This window comes from Sarcophilus harrisii, chromosome 4 (assembly GCF_902635505.1).
Source record: "Sarcophilus harrisii chromosome 4, mSarHar1.11, whole genome shotgun sequence".
Classification (NCBI taxonomy): domain Eukaryota; kingdom Metazoa; phylum Chordata; class Mammalia; order Dasyuromorphia; family Dasyuridae; genus Sarcophilus; species Sarcophilus harrisii.
Window position 1 is genome coordinate 292,947,766 of NC_045429.1, and position 20,884 is coordinate 292,968,649.

Genomic DNA, 20,884 nt, shown 5'->3' on the forward strand with positions numbered 1-20,884 from the left:
CAAAATGGATAGTGCCAGATGTGAAGTTAGGAAGACTTGTCTTCCCGAGTTCAAATTTGGCCTCAAACATGTACTATGTGATCTTGGGCAAGTCACTTAACCCTGTTTGTCTTAGTTTCTTCATCTGTAAAATAAGTTAGAGAGTGAAATGGTAAACCACTTTATAGTGTCTTTATCAAGAAAGCTTCAAGTGGGTTCAAAATGTGTCAGATACAACTGCACATCAATCCCAAAACTTTGTCTGTCTTCTTCTGTTTTTTTGTTTTCTCTCTTGAACACAGGTCAGTATTCATAATCCTAAGAAATAGAAATTTCCAACCTTGGCATTATGGTTGTGGTGCTGAACCAAAAAGGACACTGTAAGTTTCTCACTGAGCCTCACACACTAGATCAAAGTGACAAGCATGACCATAAAGTGACCTTGCCTACTTCTGTTCTGCTTTCTTGGGCATCATACCTGTGAGATGCTTCTACAGATAAGATCAGTTATTGTTCTCTGAAAATACTTACCCTGGAAGGTTCCCTTAAGCCCATTTCCATCATTGCATACATACTAAGCCCATTCCTATCATTGTATGCATTCTGTCATTCCCACCATTGTATATATCCCAAGCCCATTTCCATTATTGTTATTGCTTTAGGTTGTGAGAAACATTTTCCTTGTATAAAAGATGCCTGATGATAAGTAAGGATATTACCTAACTGCATTCTTTTTACTTTCTGTGCTACCTGCTTGCTTTGCTAGTTACAATCCTATATAAAGTTTGTGCCTCAGTTACTCTAGACTGAATGCTTTGGACAATACTCCCATTGGTCAGCTAGCTTATTAAACTCTCCACATTAAAAGATTAAAAAAAAAAATCTCTGTCTTGCCTCAGTTTCTCTGGCATTGTAGTGAAAATGTCTGAGTTGAGGGTTTAATGCCCAAAGGGAGTAAATTATTTCCCCCCCCTTGACCTGTTTTTTTTTTTTATTAAAAATATTTATTTTTCCCAGTTACATGTAAAAAAACAACATATTTTGGTAAAATATGTACATTCTTTAAGAAAAAACATTTATGCATCATATTGGGAGAGAAAAAATTGAACAAAAGAGAAAAACAACTAGAGAAAAAACACAGAAGAAAAGGAAAAAAAGTGAACATAGCATGTGTTAATTTACATTCAATCTCCACAGTTTTCTCTCTGGATGCTGATGGTATTTTTCATTTAGATTTGATTGGGATTGTCCTAGATCACTGAGCAGCTGATGAGAATAACCAAGTCTGTCATAGTTGATCATTGTACAATCTTGCTGTGTACAATGTTTTTCTGGTTCTGCTTGTTTTGCTTAGCATTAGTTCATGTAAATCTTTCCAGGCCTTTCTAAAATCAGTCTGTTCATCATTTTTTATAGAACTAATATTGTATTATTTTCATATACCATAACTTGTTCCCCAATTGATGGACATCTATTCATTTTCCAGTTCTTTGCCATTACAAAAAGAGCTGGTATTTTTGGGAGGCAATTCTTACAGCAGAAGAAATACTATTGATAGATGGGTGCTACAACTGAAAAGACAAAGATATCTCTTCTTGGAGCTTATTATTGTATAATTATCAAATGTTTTTCATGAATAAAACACTTTCCCTATTCTTAGATATCATGTCGGACAGGTAAAATGACTAGATTTTATGTTAACTGGTTGCTTAGTGGGGGATGTTACAAAAAGGTTACAGAGTTTGGCATTTTATTCTCAAGCATCATCTTTGCCTTTCTGAAGAACATTTATTAAAAGGGTATATAAACAAGTGAAAGAACTGGAGAGACAGAGAGTACCCCTTAAATGGGCCATTGCCACCACCTTGACAATTATCTCCTCTCCCCCAGACTTGACTGGAGGCAGGCCATTAACACTGAACCTAAGAAACCTTTGAAAAAGTAGTACCCATTCCCCTCTTCAAAGTACTAGACCTGCTTTCAGTCCTGTCTCCACAGAGGGAAAATCATTTTGGAGAAGGGACCTAACTTCCTTACCACTCACTACCATCAATAATTATTGACCAACTGCTACCAAATGGCAGATAAGCATAGAGTTCTAGGAATAGTTGTACCCCCTGAAACAGTAAATATTGCTTTCAATCCATCCACCATTAGCCCTCATCTGGGAAAGCAACTCCCATAGAGAAGGGTCCAGTTATCTCCACCAAATGCAAACAAATTGCCTCTCACATGTTAGGCAACCCAGGAGGGAGAGACAGCAGGTAGCTTGTGTCAGTTAAGTCAAACCATGATTATCATTACCACTTTAACTACCATCTCAGCTTTGAAATAGCAGTGCCATTTCTAGTATTTGCAATCATCATTCCTTGAAGCAACTCCTATGGAAATACAGTCTGGTAATTGCTTCTATAGGTACCATACCTACAGTTACCAAAAACTCTGAAAAGAAAGCTTTTACCACCACAATGCTTATCACTATTGAAGAATTCAATATCAGAAAAATGACAATTTTATCAGTGGAACTGATGTTAGAGTAATGTTCCATTTATATACCTTCAAGATCATTTCTGTTTTATTTTTAGCTGAAACTATATACATATACATGCATGCATAATACATATAAATATGCAGTTTTCTTCGTTAGCATGTGATCTTGTGAGCAAAAATTGTTTTACTTTTCTCTTTGTAGGCTCAGTATTTAATAAAGTTCTTTGCAATGTAAGTGCTTAAGAAATGTTTTCATTTATTTTTTCATTTTTCTTTTCCCCTCACAATTTACCTTTATGAAAACATAAGTCAAACACAGGATGCCACATGAAAGATGGCCAGAAATCAGTGGTAGAATAGACATTAAAATCTATGTCATCTAATTGACAGTAAATTATCTCATCTGCCAGATCAAGGAAAAGGAGTTAGAAAAAGAGATTTTAAATCTAATATTCTATGATCCTATGAGACTTTGACATATTGAAGGGAAACTAATGATCCAGTAGCAGTATTGTGAACAGAGAAATGAGAAAATGGATTAGTATTTCCTGGGGTTATTAGGGTTTTTTCTCTCTTGGATGCTGAAACCTCTATCTCTCTCTTCCCAGATTTCAACAAAGCAAGATCATGAATATGAACTAGTGTTTTAAGTTTCTAAAGACAAGTGTCTAAGTGTTTCAAGATTGCATAAAGTAAAATCTAATTGCTGCAGATTAGAGTGGAGAGGCAAAATTCAAAAGTGCGGTGAAAATGCTGGAGAAGAGAATCATGTCAGAAGGTCAGACCTTAAAATATCTTTATTTCCCCCATGTCTTTCCTCTTTTTCTTCAGATATTAGGTTATGCAGCAAACAAAAATGAGCCAGGGAAACACATTCAAATGTTGAATCAAACCAGAGATGATTTTCAAACATTGAACTCAGGATCCTAGACTTAGGTATGAAAGAGACTTCAGAGATCATCTAGTTGAACCCCCTTAAATGAGGAAATATGAAGCCCAGAGAAATTGGTTTGCCAAAGGGAACACAGGGTGTCAGTGACAGAGACATGTTTTGAATCTCAGTTCTCTAGCTTTGAGTCTAGTGTTCATATTGCTACAGGATACTCCCATTGATGCAAGCATTCTTTGGGATATCTTTCATATATGTTTTAGGAGAAGGAAGAAGAAAATTCAATGATGAATTATGATAAATTATGACTCACTTTTGCGAGATACACTTAATTTGGATACAAAATAGGTGAAAAGTAATTATTTTGATAATAGCTATACAATGTAACTAAAACAACAGAATAGGAGTGTATTTTGAAAGAGCCTTTACATTATACAAGGGTCACTGTAGGAGAATTGGCATACTTGGTGCCCTCCAACATGATGTGCTTGATGAACTCTCCAGACAGTAACAGCTATAGGTCCATCTGAATTCTCAAGAAGTGATGCGACACTCACATCCTATGACATAAGAGAAAAAAAAGATATGAGAAAATGTCATTAAGATTATAATGTCTCAGACTTTGCTAGAGATATTTGATGTATTTTCTCAGCAAATCTTTAGATCATGCTCATGCTTTTTACCATTGGTCTCTACTTCAACTGCTACAGTTTTTGAATAGTGGATTGGGATGAATTAGATAAAGTGGAATAATTAAACTCAATAATTTTCAGAAAAGCAAAACAAGTAACAAGTTTTAAGTCAGGGTTAGCTCTATGCAAATAAAAGTCGATCTTAGTTTCCATTGAAGCAACTTGATTAAAGAGAAATCATATTTAAGTAGTGAGATTTTAGTCTTACCTTTTGATTGGCTAAAACAATCACAATGATGTTTTTGACCAATAGCTAATCAGTTTGACAAGTTGGCTATTCAATGCAAGCAATACTCTTTTTGGTGTCTTCTTTGGTTGGAACTCTTTGGTCTGAAGGCCAGTGTACAACCTGTCCTCACCTCCCTCCTTCTCCCCGGCCCAGTTAGATTTATCCTTGTACCCAGCCTAAGGCGAATCTAGATTTGTTGCCCAGCAACAAAGCAAAAAAATTCACATATGTACTTTTATGACCTACGGATACATACATGCCAGAGGCCAATAAGCACTGCATCGTGGATAAAGTGCAGGAACGGTTTTTTGCTTCAGCCACAAATGCTATGTCGCTGCCCAAAGTAGTTTTTCCTGAGCTTTTTGAGTTCAAATTTTCCATATAAAATTGAAATGAGGAGGGGAAAGGTATAAGGATAGGTCCACATAAGATAAATTATGCTTGTAAAATGACTAACTAAATATCATAAAAATGAGTTTAAATAGTTCTTGTCTGCGTCTTGCTCCTAAACATGGGCATATTGCAGCACCAAAAAGAGCAGATGAATTCAATGCCTAGGACTTTAGGGAAGCCGGTGAGGGACGAAATTAACTCGGGACCGGCGAAGCACTGAAGCCGATGGAATCAGATTTTTGCAATCACCCACTTTCAGAAAAACAAAAAACAAAACAAAAAAGCTTTCCTCGGCTCCCTCTTTCTTCTTCATTACCAAAAATTCTAAACTAGAATTTGAAGAGTTCCAGTTGCCATAAAGAGGTCGATACTGGATTCCTTGGTATTCGACTTCAAAATTATCTTTCTTTGGCCGGGAGTCGGGGATGGGGGGCGGGGGGGTAGGGTGGTAGTAATGGCGAAGCTGGGATGGTAGTTCTTCGAGAAGTAAAATAAAATATTTCAGGCTATTTGAATTAGTAAGGATGACTGTATATACATTTCTGGTGATACACACTTGCTTTAAATTAATTTGTTCTTATTTCCTTAGCAAGATAAATAAGACATAAAACTAAATAGCAAACTAAGATATATAGTGACTTAGAACTCATTTTGTTGTTTGAACTTTTTAAAAAATAAAAAGGAAACTCCCTGCGTCCAGGTGCTGAAAAGTCCTTATCCCAAAACTAAAAGAATAATCGTAGATTGCAGTACGCATACAGATTATGAATAATGAAGAAAAATGGAGAAAAAGAAAAGACATTTATAACCAGTAAGAGGCAAGTGGGAGTGTATAGGGACTTATTTTTTTTCCAATCAAATTGTCCAGAATTCAAGGCTACGTGAGGTTGAGTAACAATCCAATTTATTCAAGGCGCGGGACTTTCGAATGTTACTCTAGCCCAGCAGTTCTCAAACTTCTGGCCCTTTACAACACTAAGAAATTAAGGATCCTAATTTAAGACAAAACAAAACAAAACAAAACAAAAACAAACAGAAAAAAAAACGACCCAACGTGTCTTATCTACTGGCACCGTATTAATAGTGAAAACCTTTTACTGTTATCATGACCTCGGATGCCCTTGAGTCGGATTTCGGCGAGTCAAGAGGCATGTGGACATTGTGAGAACCGGTGCTTTAATCCAATCATAACTAATCACTTAAAAAGACAAATATCCATTTAATGCATTTCAAATTTAGTACCCATCCATTTCACTTAAAAAAGAAAAGGACGCAGAATAATCTGACCATCAGATCTATCAGTCGGGCAACTCTCCCCAAGGCCCGTGGGCTTTATAACTGGGCCAGTCACTATGGCGCCGCAGGAAATCCGGTACCAACAACAAAATTACAAGCAGCAACTGGAGCTGCAGTCTAAAAAGACCGCAAATGCTGCAGATTTATCAGGCATAAAGAAGCGCGCGCACACACCCTCCCACCCCCACCCCCACCCCCACCCCCCAGATTTTGGGGTCAGGGTGCCATAGCCACCCCCCATCCTCCCTACTGGAATTGCAATGCTACTTATTAAAAAAAAAAAACCTCGCAGGGCCCCAAAACATACGTATTGAGCTCTTTTCATTGAGATCTATGGGTGGCTCTGAAAAGAGCCTTTGAGGTTTTGGAAGTTCCCGCGGAGACCTACTTCTTTTTTGGCGCCGCCTTCTTGGGTTTGGCCGTTTTAGGTTTAGTCACTTTTGCCTTAGCTGCCTTGGGCTTCACGGCTTTAGCCTTCGCAGGACTTTTGGCCGCCTTCTTGGGCTTAGCAGCTTTGGCTTTTTTCGGACTCTTTGCTGCCTTCTTAGCTCCTGCCGCCGCCGCTGGTTTCTTAGCTTTCTTAGGCGTTTTCTTCAAGGCTTTTTTCGTAGCCGTACCCGTAGTCTTTTTAGGCTTTTTGGTAGCTCCCGCCGCTTTTTTTGCCTTGGTAGAGGCCGATTTCTTGGCCTTGCCTTTCCCTTCACTCGCAGGAGTTTTCTTGTTGAGCTTGAAGGAGCCCGAGGCACCGGTCCCCTTGGTCTGCACCAAAGTGCCTTTGTTCACCAAGCTTTTGAGCCCCAGCTTGATGCGGCTGTTGTTCTTTTCCACATCGTAGCCGGCGGCCGCCAGCGCCTTCTTGAGGGCGGCCAAAGACACGCCGCTGCGTTCATTGGAGGCGGCCACGGCCTTGGTGATCAGCTCAGACACCGGGGGCCCAGACGCCTTCCGCCGCGCTCCTGCGGAACCCGCTGGCTTCTTAGCCTTCTTCTTCACAGGTGTCTTCTCTGCTGGAGCTGGAGTAGCTGGCGCGGCAGGAGCAGTCTCAGACATAATAGCAAACCTAGATAATTACAGTAAAAAATGCTGTAAAACCCACAGTGTCAATATAGCAGAGCTCACAGGGCCGGGGGTATATATAGAGAGGAGCTGCTTTGTGATTGGTGCGCTGCCCAGCTCGCCTCCCTGGCAGGGACAGTGTCTCAGCTCTGAAGAGGAGTTGTGTTTGTTACACTTCAAAAAAAGGGAAAATTATAAAAATTCCCTGTATGGAATCACGCGGTTTCAATCGGAAAATAAGTAGAGACGTCTCAGGCTTCATGTCCTTCTTCTTTTTTCTCGATAGCCTCAAATACTACATCAGCAGCCTTTCCAAACACACGTAACTCTGAGCAAAATTCAGGTGAAATCGAGTCAACTTCTTGTTTTTTCTCTAAAATACAAATTCGTCCCTTTACTCCTGAAAGTTCTTCCTCCCTGGGATTGTTCATCATATGCTTGGCTTCTCATCTGCAGAAAAACCAAGTTATTTTTATCATCATTTACACAAAAATTCCGTTTCTCCGCGGGGGAAGTAACACAGGCTCTCCCACGATTTCTGTAAATGGAATAGTGGGAATTGGCTACTGGGGCAATGATTTGATTCTGTAGTCATTACACGAAGTTATTTTGGGATAAAAGGGGGGAAACCACAGGTTTTTTTGGGGAGGAGGGTATCTAATGAGAGATGGGGATCCGGGTGTAAAATTTGTTTTCAGGAAGTTAAATACTTTAGCAAAATCTTTGGTGTCTTGGATGGGGGCGGGGCTGCTACTTCTGCAGACTAAAAAGGGCAAACATTTTCGGGTCCAGAATTTTCTTTCACCAATTCCCAGGATAGAAAATTCTGCTTTTCATTTATTAGGAGGAAGCTAAGACAAGAGGTGTTTTTTTTCTTCTTCTTCTTCTTCACATGTATCAGAAGGTAAAAGATTCCTGGGAATACTAACCTCGACACTAGTCTAAATTTACAGAGATAGTAGTTATAAAAATGTTCTGGGGGAAAAGGAAAACATATAAGGTCTGAAAAAAGGTATGAAGTATTAATGAAAGTAAATTATGTATTATTTTCGATCATGGAAATATTCTGATTTGCCTTTATTCTCATATAATGATTGTTTATAGACATTGCAAGCTAGGAAGACCAAAACAATGTGACACTAAATGACATTAAACTATGTTTTTGTGAACACAAATAATGTAAATGATAGAAACGTGTCAATGAAAAATATAAATTAACACGAATTTTAAAGCCATTTCAATTAAAGTAATATGAAATGATCTCATTTATCACATAGTTGCTTTATATTAGCTCCCAAACTCCTCAGGTATAATAAATACTTTATAATTTCACTTCAACCTACCTTTCCAGCCTTATTATGTGATATTCTCTATATTTTGTGCCCCAAACTACTCTTCTTTTGTAAGTTCCTCCTAAACAAAAAAATTTATTTCCAATTTCTTGCCATATTTGTAAGTATTTCTTCGTCATTTCTGATTTAGAATCTTTAGCTTCAAAATATTACCTCCTACATTATGTGTAGGAGGATTCTGATATCCACCTCTCAGGTACTACCTGCCCCTCCAAATTACCTTTTTAAAATTTTGTACATATTTACATTTTTCTTACTGTTTCCTGTAAGAGAAAGTAAACTCATTGAAGTTTGAAGCCTTGGATTTTTCTTTTTTGTATCCACAGCACCTAGCACTGTGATTATGTAATAAGCAAATGGACCTTGAAACTTTTTCAAGGAAAAACTGTCAATTCAAAAAATATGTGTTGCAAATTTTTGCATGGCGGTGAGAATATCTATGAGGTCAGTGGGCCTGGGGTATGCGTGTAAATGCTTTTCAAAATAATTAAAATTATTTAATTTCTATTTAAGATAATAAGTCATGTTAAGCATCCAGGAAAATTCCCAGAATATCAGGCCCCTGGAGTTCTTTCCTTATATAGATATCTCCACATTACTTTTAAGATGACTGATAAATGCTTTCTTTTGAGGGAGTATCACCGTATAAGCAACCTCGTTGACATGAAATCATAAAATTCCAGATAGGGAGTATAAACCTCAATATGCACTCATTAATTTAACTAATTTTAATTTTAAAAGTGGCATAAATGTTTGGTAGATATTTTTTTAAGCATGTGTTAGATTAAAAACACTTATGTATTCTCTCAAATGTAATCCATTCTGCTTTTCCTCTTATTCAATTTTGGTTCTAATTCCCTATTCATCATTAATGTTTATACAATATTTATGTGTGGATAGACTTGTCTTATGGTCCCATGTAACCATATACTAATCTGGGAAATAGCTATACTTCATTCATTTAGTTTTTTCTTCCTATGTAGATAATTAGATAGAACACCTGTGAAATGATTATGGGGACTTTGCATTGCTCCAGACTTGATACAGTTAACACATTATCTTCTAAAAACATAAGCATTTAGGGGAATTCACCATCTAGAAGGAATATATCATCCATTTGTTATTCATCTGTAGTAAAGAGCATTCATAAGGCTTTCTTCTGAGCTCCAGTTTAGCATCATCTTCATATTGGACATTTTGAAATGACTTAAGGTATCCTAAATAACTCATTATCTTTTCCTCTTCATTACCTCATAAATTCCATATTTATGTCAGTGGTATTACCATTCTTCTAGTAATCTAGGTTTCCAACCTGACAATTATCTAAAACTCTACATTATGCTCACTTCCATATATTTACTTAGTTTCTAAGTCTTGTAAATATAATCTCTTTATCATCTTTTTCATACTTTTTTTCCTACTCATATAGCCACCTCCTTAGCTCATAATTTCTTGCCTGTACTATTGCAATAGCTTCATAATTGTTCTTCTTCCCTTTAGAATCTCCCTGTGCATGTTCTGCATAGCTACTAAAGTGTTATACTTAAAACAAACTTTGATCATTTCTGTGCTCAAAAAAATTCCATTGGCTCTTTATTGCCTTTAGGATAAAATACACAATTCCTTTTTGTCATATAAAGTAATTCACAGTCTGGTTACAGACTACCTTTCCAGGTTTATTACACATGATTCTCCTTCCAGTGTTTTTAACCAGAATGCCCACTTTCAGTTTTTCATTCTATATCCTATATCTATACATTTGCTGGGCCTGACACTCCCTCTCTCCCCAATGTAGGCTATCCTTTTCACATTTGCCTCTTTAGTTTCTTTCAAAACTCAGGTAGGTGGTAACTTCCTCTTCAAGGGCCCTTCCCAGAATCTCTTTCCTTCTTACAAATGCTAGTGCCTCTTTGCTCAAATTACTTCATATTTGCTTACAGGTATATATAGAATTATAGGTGTAGGGTTAGAGAGGATAGATGGATAGTATCCAGTCTAATTTACTCATTTTATAGTTAAGGAAATTATAAAGCACAGAGGTATTAAAGTGATTTGTCCAGGTGTCAAAATGATCACCAAACTAGTGAAATGTCTGGGAGTAGATTCAAATTCACATCTTTCTAAACTCCAAATCTAGTTTCTTTTCCACACATGCTACTTCCCCCTGAAGGGAGAGATTGCTTCATTTTAAAATTTATATCCTGAGTACTTAGTACAATGCCTGCCACATACCAGACATTTAATAAATGCGTGTTTGGTGCTTGTTTGACTTGTCTCCATGTTTTATGCCTCGTAATATTAATAACCACAGGATCCTAGAACAACATTATCTTTAAGCAAATCTCTTATTTTTTTATTAAATAGCAATATTCATTTGATATAAGTATTCTTTTGGTGATGGCATAGCTGTTATTTCAGGACAAGCTGTCTCTGAAGAATTAAATTTTTGTATTATTCAAAGGGAAAAGGAAAGCTGCAGAATAAATATGAATAGGTTGTAATATATTACCAATGAGGAACCAAGAAGAAAAAGTGGTATAAATGATGTCATCCAAGTTATATAAGCCCAGAAAAGAAGATGGGCATATTACATAGCATCATCAAAGTATACAAAGCACAAGCAATGGATAGCAGCCAAATGCTTCACTAATTATTTTTACAATGTCAAGAGATATAAAGAGATCTCAATAGATGGGGTAGAGCTTATATAGGAAATTTAAAGGAGGAAATGGACAAAGGTTGTACAGGATGAGAAGGCAAAGTGATTGAATTCTGAACCATTGGTAGAAATATTCACATAGACTAGATGACAGATCAATCAAGGTATAGAAATAATAGTTATAGATTATATGATGGATGCTAGTAGGCAAAAATGTCTTACAAATACAAGGTTTAACTTGTTCTATTCCTAAATTCCATAGATCTCAATTTGTGTTTCTAAAAATAAAATGATCTTGATTTTAATAATTCACGTAAGGTAGCCATGAAAAATTTCAAAAATGTAGCCTACTATGATATAATCAGTTTCTAAAGTTGTGCTTTAATGATCTCAAGGTGATCATTGTGTTTCTATGTGACCCTTATATTGTTTGATAATAGTCATTATCAAAAAACAAAAATAGGGGATTTTACTATAAGGTTTCTGCCAAAGTTTTTTTCTTCTTCTAAATTGAAGGCTTCTCCCACTGCAAAGAATATTTAGGTGGCAAAGTGGATAGAGTGCCAGGCCTGGAATCAGGAACTCATCTTTATTTAATCTGTTCAAATCTGGCCTCAGATAATTACTAGATGTGTGATAAGGGACAAGTCACTTAACCCTGTTTACTCTGGTTTCCTCATCTGTGAAATGAGTTGGAGAAGAAAATGGCAAACCACTCCAATATTTTTACCCCCCCCCAAAAAAAAAATCCCACATAGGGGTATATGACTGAACAACTGAACCACTGATAAAGATATTAATGTAGATGTAGCTATAGCTATAGCTGCTGATAGATTTTGAGATGAGTAGTCATACCTTCACCACACATAGTAACAGTGGTAGAAAAAGTACTCTGAGAGTTTATCACAGATTTTAGACTTCTCTTTAAACGTCAATTTAGCTATTGCTACTCCAAATGTGAGAGGCATTTACAATCTTTAAAGTACTGTGTCAATGTAATTATTATTATTCCTGACCAAGGAATTTATATATTATTGAAGAAATTGAAACCCTTTCAATATTTACATTCTTAAGTATATATTCTTCCAAATCTTTATAGAAACCCAGAAAACATAAGAAAATAGCATCTAAGTTAAAGAATGGCTCCACAATTCCCTTTAGTGAACAAAATGAAGGAATTGGTGGAAATTATTTCATTCTGAAGCAGGAAGTATAATTTTAGGTGACATTTGTTTATCTTGCCTTGCAGTGCTCACTAGGAAGATAGCTCATAAGAGTACCTGGGCAGCTTAATAGTGTAGGGGATAGGACACCAGCCAGAGTCAGGAAGACCTGCAATATTTATTACATGCTTACCATGTGATGAGTACTGTGCTGAGCGTTGAAATACAAAAGGTAGTCCTTTTTTTTTTTTTCAAAGAACATATAATCTAATAAAGATAATATATACAGGAGTATTCTCAATAGTTGGCAAAGCCCAATGTGTCTGGAAGGTGACCATAGAAACTCTGTCCTTCTGCTATAATAGTCAAAGCAGTAGCTGAGCCTGTTGGTGATCATGAAATGATTATTACAAAATCACCATCTTGTTTTTTTCAGACTTTTCTAAAACAAATAGACCATTAAGTCCACTTGAAAAAATAAAAGAGAACTTAAAGTTTACTTAAAGTAAAATAACATTGGAGCAACTCTCAAAATTCTCTACAGTTCGATGAATGTAATCTATATAATGATGAACAAAATTATCTCAAAAACTAATTTTAAAAATGTTAAGGAAAATGAAGTTCATAGTGTCTGAGCTATACATTTTCACACCAGAAAATGTATGATTAATACATGATTAATAGATTGATTCAGACATGATTAATACAAGACAAAGTTACTTAGCTTGATTATGCTTATTATTTAGGACTTTTTATTTGATGGAGGAAGAGTTTGGAAGAATATTGAAAAAATGATGGTGCTGTAAAAAAGAAATTGGGGATTAATGAAATATTTAGGACTATGTAGAAGTCCATGAACTGATAAAAAGTTAAATTAGCAGAGCCTAGCAAATAGTCTACATGACTACAATATGAATAGAAGCAACAATTTAAAAAATTGAAGATCGCAAAGAACAAAGTTCTCTAATAAAAAGAGATATGAGAAAATAATACTTCTCAATACTTTGCAGAGAAGAGAGCTAGGGGAGAGTTTGGTGTGGAAAAATTGCGTAAGATATCAGTTTTTGATGTATTGATGTGTTATGCTGATTTTTTTTTTTCTGTTTCCTCTTAATTCTTTGAAAAAAATTATTTGTTATGTGAAATAGGTTCATAATGCAAAAGTGATTAGGTGATGTAAAAATAAAGGTTAATATATATTCTTTAAATTACACAAAAATAGAAGAGATCAGAAGGAATTTTGGAAAGGGACACAGACAAACAGGGCAATGTTTATATTGCCATGATAAATTTAAAATCTTTATACAACAAACTTTGAAAAACAAGGTAAGAAAATTTTAATTTCACACGACATTCTTACTTTCTGAATAACTGGAAATTTTCATGTTTGTTCATGATTTTCTAATTTGTGATAATTTTTGACTATCCTGAAAGATTATAGGCAACCTTACCATATTTAATTATAATGCCAGAGAAACTGAGGCAAGATAGAGATTAGGGAGTTTTTAATATTTTATTTGAGTTTCTGAGAGGGAGAGATTGTCTGGGACCAAATAATTTATTTTGGTCTCAGGGCTGACTTCTTAAAGCATTGAGCATCAGCATAGAATGTGAAATTCTAATGATTTATATATGGCTCTAGAGATCAGGGTAGACAAAGGCAAGGGGTGGAGTCCTGTTGTGCCACAGTTCCCTTTTATTGTCCTGACTCAGTTTTCTTAATTTTTCTGCCTCAATCCCCTTAGTTGCACCTCCTCCCCCCATTCATTAAGACTGATATAACTCAGGGCTACTTGCCTGAGGTTATAAATTGTCAATGTGTGAGACTCAGGATAAGGGGGAGTTCAAATTTCCTGGCTCCTAACTCCTTCTGTCATCAAGAATTTATGGTCCTACCCCCATCCTGTCATTGTTCTTCTTTATGTCCAGTGACTCCCTGTACCCTATGGGAACCAGATTGATAGTCCAGTCTATTCCTATTCCCAGTGCTCTGGCTCTGCCCCTGCCTCAGTCTACCCCTGTAGCTGAGCCATATGTGTATATATATGTCATTGAGAACTCACATTGTTGGCTGGATGCTTTGGACATCAGCCCTGGGGGCATCATGCCCCCAGCACAGTCTCTCGCTTTCAAATAAATTATTAAAAACTCTCTAATCTTTATCTTGCCTCAGTTTCTCCAGCATCATATCCAAACACTGAGAGCAGGAATTTCCAGGGACAGACCATCCAGTTCTGACCATACATTTTTATAATTTGGGAGTTAAGGGATAGTCAATCTAGAGACAGGAAGTCTGGAGAGATAGAGGTAGAGGATGCCAATTAGGTATCTAAGGTAGAATATCTGGAGTTTTATCTTTTGGAATGCCAGAGAGGCCAGATCTCTACAACCCTAATTATCTCAGCCCTAATGGTCAGGAGGGGAGTTGCAACCAGAGTAATTGAGGCAGAACAATTCAGGAACTGAGGCAGTACAATTTAGAGAAACTGAGGCAGGACAATTTAGAGAAACGGAGGCAGGGCAATTTAGGGAAACTGAGGCAGAACATTAAAAGGAAACTGTGGCACAATATAACAACAAAAATAGTGGAGGTCAAAATGAAAGTGTACAGAAAGTGTTCAGATCTTAGGTTCATATTAGCCAGATTATCCCCAAAACATAAGACTGGGATGATAAGAAATTGACAAAAAGTAGAAGAAATCTGGCACTATTTTGATAAGATACTTACCATCTCTGGCAGTAGAAATAACTCCTTTTGTAGATTCTAATGTCCCCATACTTGCTATATTATAAGAAGAAAAAATGGTGTTTAAGAAAATATATTCTAAAAATATGTATTTATATTTATGAGATGATAATTTGGAAAACATTAAAGTTGAATGGATAACCGATTGAGGTATTTTGAAAGTAATTTTACAAACAATGAGATTAGCCCAGAATTATAAGGAAGAAGATATCATATGTGGGAAACTGTGCATTTCAGTGTTACCAAGATGCTTCCTGAAACAAAAGTCTATCTTCCCCTACCCCCCATACCAATATCTTGTGTTAGATGGTTGTGAATTATGCAATACAACAATACTTGAAAATTCAAAATTATCAGTGACCTGAATACAATGGACAGGGGTACATACAACATAAATAGGCTGCAGCATATTTGCAGTGAAGAGTTGGACAAATGTAGAGTATAATCATAAGAATTACATAAAGTATTATCAAGGAGATGTCTGATTGATAAAAGAAGTGTTTCAGTCATGTAAAGAAGAAATAAGATGGCCTGTTCGACTGATACAATGGTACCCATATAATCTTTGAATTATCTAGAGAGAGGCTTTTACCATATTGGACAAATCTTCTATGGCAAATTAATGGGAAGACACAGAGAAGGAAAATACAGATTGAGATGATATAAAATTAAGTATATGTTTAGGCAATTTTATGTATCTGTATACAATTTATTCATAAATCTATCACTGTACAACTTTTATATATGGCATTAAAAGGAAAATCTTTTTAAATTCAAGAACATAAGAACAAAAACGTATGTTAAGCCCTGGATAATAAGCCATAGCTACCTTCCTTTCCTTGCAATTAGGACTGGGGAAACTGAGTTTAGAAAAGAACCCAGGAAAACCTTGAAGCTCCAACCCCACCTTACATAACATTGTGTCATAAATGTCCAGGTGCATTATCTAGATCTTTGGTAGAATAATTCCCCTCCCTTTTCAGTATTACCTCAGGTCTTGCTATCTCCTGTCCTTGACCTTCTAATCTTGACCCCTGTCTTGTCAGGTTTAAGTTTTGATCCTTTTCTGCAGGTATGGCTTGTTTGTTCTCCTAGTGTCCTTGCCCCCCCTTATCTGCCTCTTTCCCCTAAAGTTAACAGCTTTTAGGATAAAATTGTATACTCAGGTTATGTATTCTGTTTGCAAATTCTAGTTAGCTAAAACTCTATATAAACTCTTTGCCTCTGTTTATCTGCACTGAATGCTTTGGATTGTAGTTCCATTTAGTCAGCTAGTTTACATTAAAATTAAAAACCCAATCTCTACTTGCCTCAGTTTCTCTGGTATTATAGGTATAAATAGCAAGAACCTGGTTTTGTTTTCTTACTTGTCACACAATTAGATGTCCTAAAATAAAAACTACAATAAGAATATATTTCTATATAATAAAGCAAGAAAATTCACCAGCCAAAGAGGAAGCTCACTGAAAAATCATTTGTTGGAATAAATTTTGATGCAAACTAATACCAATTAGTATCATAAGAATTTTGGATTGCTACTTTTAATTGTTTCTACTACAGAAATAAAAATAACAATCACCACAGTTTAATTTAGTATAAGACAAAGGTTTAGTGACTTGCTCAAAGTCCAGGAACTAAAACATCAATGGATTCTCTTCATTTTGAAGTGCTCCTATAACAAAAATTGGGAACAATTCCAGGAGTCCCTTATGAAATCCTAAGTAGGATTTAAATTAGGCTAAACTTGGTTCTGTCTATCTGTCATGTCTGGCTATATGCTTTAAGGTTCCTCTTTGTATCTTGGACATTTTAGTAGCTCTGGGTCAACACATTTCTTCCAGTTTCTATCAAAGAGAAAAACAAAATGATCTATATTAGTTCCTTTTGTTTTTTAGGAGAACTTGCTTTTATTAGTTACCTATATTTGTGTTAATGTCATAAAAGATTTCTTGAAAGGTGCAACAATAGAGATGACTTTGTGCAGCAGTCCTGCAAAGGTGTTTCCAATGTCAAGGAGGATGTCTAGCACAGAATCTAAATGGAAGAGCAATTTTCTAGTAGATGGTGAGGTCTTCTAGATATTTAGGTTTGCAGATGATATGGTGCTGATTGCATAACATAATACTAAATAACCTCCTTAATGAGGTCCAAAACCATTCAAAAGAGTTCTGTTGGACAATCTGAATAGGAAAAACTAAGTGGATGAACAATCTCTCTTGGTCATGAAACAATATCTTGTAATTGGATGTTTCATCAGAAAATATATTTCGTGTAGAAACAACAGAGAAGCAATGAGCTTAGTCCAGAATTGAACTAGAGAAAGAGAAAACAATAATAGAAATTTGGGATCTTCAGGTACCTGTTCCCTAAAATCCCCAGTCTTTTTCAGTTAATGCAAAGCATCTAATTTATGGATTTAACATTGTATGTAGTACCAAGGTCTATGAAGAAATATGATGGATATAGTAAATAGGCTAAACATATTATGAATGATGATTTGAATGAAATATTTGTAATAAAAATATCTAGATGATGTATGTATATTTGAAAAAGAAGATATTTGAGTCTATCATTTATTTAGCCAGAAGGAGAATTGGATGACAGATGAACGAATGTTATAGTGATTCTGTATCTCAGTCGAAACTAAATGGTTTTTTGAAGCAGATTCTTTTCCTATAACTTCCCTCACAATCCATTATCTTACCATCTTCTCTGTAGAGGACTTCACCAAATATTTTACTGAGAAAAGAGAAACCATTTGCTGAGGTTCTCTGTCCTTTTATCCTTTCCTTTGTATCTAAAAATTCTTTAAGATTTCCTGTATTCTCTAGTTCTTTACACCTATTTTTCTGAGGTAGAAATTGTTTTGCCTCACTAAGGCCAATTCTTATATTTGTACTTGAAAGCATTCCTTCTAGTTTCTTACTATCACCACAATAATTTCCTCTCTCAAATTTGTCCCCTTTTCTTGTCTCATTTCCTGATGTCTATAAAACATCTGGATTTCCTCCTTCCTTAAAAATCTTCACTTGACTAAAACTATCCTTTTAAGTTATCATCGTCCACTCTCACACCCAAACTCTAGAAAAAGTCTATTGGTATCATTTGGTATACTTTCTCTTCTCTAGCTAGTTAGTCTAGCTTCTTACCCAGTTTCAACTAAAACTATTCTCTCCAAAATGAACAATTTCTTAATTATTTAGGCAAGTGGTCTTTCTCAATCCTTGTAGTGATCAACTGCTAGCTATCATTTGACACTATCACTCTTTCCTATTGGATTTTCTCTCCTCTCTGGGTTTTTATCAACACATTTTCACTTAATTCTCCTTCAGCTGTGATTCCTCCCTCTTAGTTTCCTTTGCTCAGTTATCATTTGTACCATATTCCCAAACTGTGACTGTACCCTATGGCTCTATGCTTGGCACTCTCATGGTGACCTTATCAACTCCTATGAATTCAATTTTCATCTCTATGCAGATTCCCATATAAATTTATCCAGGTTTAGACAACTAAGCTATAGTCCCATAATACCTACTGTTTATTGGATATTTCAATCTGGGATTCCTGTATGGGTTTCAAATTCGACAAGTTCCAAAAATAATTCTTTTTCTCTTATACCCATGCATCCTTTTTCCTGAACTCTTTTTTTCTGTACAGGGCACCACAACTTTTTAGCCACCCAAGTTGAAAACATAAGAATCAATCTTAACTTATTATTCTCCAATACCCTCTTAGTTGCTCTTTCCTGAAGATATTGTCCCACAACATTTCTTCTCTTCTTTATTCACATGACTACAGGCTAAGTATAGATTCTCATCATTCTTTGCCTGATTATTGCAACATATAACTGATTGTCCATTCTCCTTTCAGTCTTTCTCACCTTCAATTGATCTTTTGCACAACTGCCAAAGTGATACTCCCAAAGTGTAGGTCTATCACTCATAATAACCTCCATTAGTTCCTTCCATTGCATCTCAAAACAGGGATTCTTAATTAGGATCCATGAACTTCAATAAATAAATAAATAAATATATATATATATATATATATATATATATTACATATTCATTACTAAGTATATTTCAATATACGTGGTTTCCTTTGTTATGCTATGTACTTTAGAAGCAGCTGGTGGTGCAATAGATAGAGCACTGGGCTTTAAATCAGGAGAACCTGAGTTAAAATCCAGCTTCCCAGATTTATGATATGTATGACTTTGGGCTAATTACAAAACCTTTAATTCAATTGTCTCAACTGTAAAATGGGGATAATAATAATGCCTACTTAGAAGGGTTGTTATGAGGATCAAATAAAATAATAATTATAAAAGCACTTAACACATAAGTTGTTTTTTTGTTAATGCTTATCCCATGATTTTGAGATACTATCAAAGGGATCTATTGTTGTGCCATAGTTCTCTTTTATTGTTCTGACTCAGTTTCCCTAATTGTCCTGACTAGTTTCCCTAAATTGTTCTGCCTCAGTTTCCCTAGTTGGTCCTGCCTCAGTTTCCTTAATTGTTCTGCCTCAATCCCCTTAGTTGCAACCTCCCCTCCCCACCCTGTTCATTAAGACTGGTATAATTCAGAGGTTATTAATTGTCAATGTGTAAACTCAAAAAGGGGGAGTACAGATTTTCTGCCTCTAACCAGACACTTTCTTAACTCCCAGTTTGTTAGAATTCATGGTCCTTATGAACCACTACATAGAATTCCCAATCCCTCTATTTTTGTCCACCTGCATTTTTTATTTCTTTCACAGGCTAATTGTACACTATTTCAAAATCCAATTCCTTTTATACAGCAAAATAACTGTTTGGACATGTATATTGTACTAATATTGTATTTAATTTATATTTTAATGTATTTAACAAGTATTGGTCAACCTGCCATCTGGGAGAGGGGGTGGAGGGAAGGAGGGGAAAAATTAGAACAAAAGGTTTGGCAATTGTCAATGTTGTAAAATTACCCATGCATATAACTTGTAAATAAAAAGCTTTAATAAAAAATAATAACAACAATAACAACAAAAATATTTATGGTCCTACCAACTAACCTGTCAGAACCATTTTTAATGGTTCCTGTCTGGAGTTTCCTCCTTACCAGAGTTTGAACTCCACCCCTCTGTCTTTGTTTAGATACTGTGTATAAATATGTCATTGAGAACTCACATTGGCTACTGGATGCCGGATTCTTGGAGGCGATAATCTCATTTAGCACTCGGACCAAACCATGGATCCATTTGGTCCCTTTCAAATAAAATATTAAAAACTCTCTAATCTCTATCTTACCTCAGTTTTTCCGGCATTACATTATGACATAAAAAAAGGTTAAGAACTCATGTTCTAAGATCAGTGTTTTATTTGTCATTTAGAGCCTTTCACAATCTGACTCCAAACTATTTTTCCAGGTTTATATTTTACACCCTTTCATTTCCGCTAAACCAGCCTTGCTTTTCAAGTGTGAGAATCCACCCCTCTGTCTGCAGAGTCCTGTGGCTTTCCTTCAAGCCAGCTCTCCAGATATTTTTGTATATAATTTGAAGTGTACATGTCTCTCACTACAAAATGTAAATTCCTTTATCCCGTGGACTATTTAGTTTTTGCTTTTGTGTCTCCAGAGCCTTACCGGATGGTTGGTTATGTAAGTTACCACTAAAAATGCTTGATTGTTTTGATCAGTTACAATAGAAAATATCATTCAGCTAAATTGCATAAGTTTATTTTTGAATTTGTTTTCAAGCAAATTTGGCAAACATTCACTAAATACTATGGGAAGAAAAGCATGGTACTGAGAGGTAGACAAACATTTTATACATAATTTACATACAATGAAATTCCTGCCTGAATGGACTTTGCAGCCTTGTACACTTTCTAATCCTTCGATCAAATCCTCCTTTGCAGTAAAAAACACAGGCAAAATCAAATGACCATGAAACTAC

At 35.7% G+C, this 20,884-nt stretch overlaps 2 protein-coding genes across 2 annotated transcripts in view; one reads left to right on the plus strand and one right to left on the minus strand.

The window, feature by feature from the left end:
* LOC100930710 (histone H3) overlaps positions 1-20,884 on the plus strand; it is a 38,354-nt gene that overhangs the window by 16,629 nt on the left and 841 nt on the right. The gene's annotated exons all lie outside the window — the stretch shown is intronic.
* LOC100928641 (histone H1.4) lies at positions 2,706-7,095 on the minus strand. Its single transcript, XM_003768707.4, has 2 exons — positions 6,357-7,095; positions 2,706-3,918 (listed from the first exon to the last, which is right to left on the minus strand). The coding sequence occupies exons 1-2, from the start codon at positions 7,016-7,018 to the stop codon at positions 3,912-3,914; spliced, it is 669 nt and encodes a 222-aa protein (XP_003768755.1). The 5' UTR covers positions 7,019-7,095; the 3' UTR covers positions 2,706-3,911.

Bases quoted from the DNA above. Each gene is read 5' to 3' on its own strand.
- LOC100928641 (XM_003768707.4), bottom strand. From the start codon at position 7,018: ATGTCTGAGACTGCTCCTGCCGCGCCAGCTACTCCAGCTCCAGCAGAG.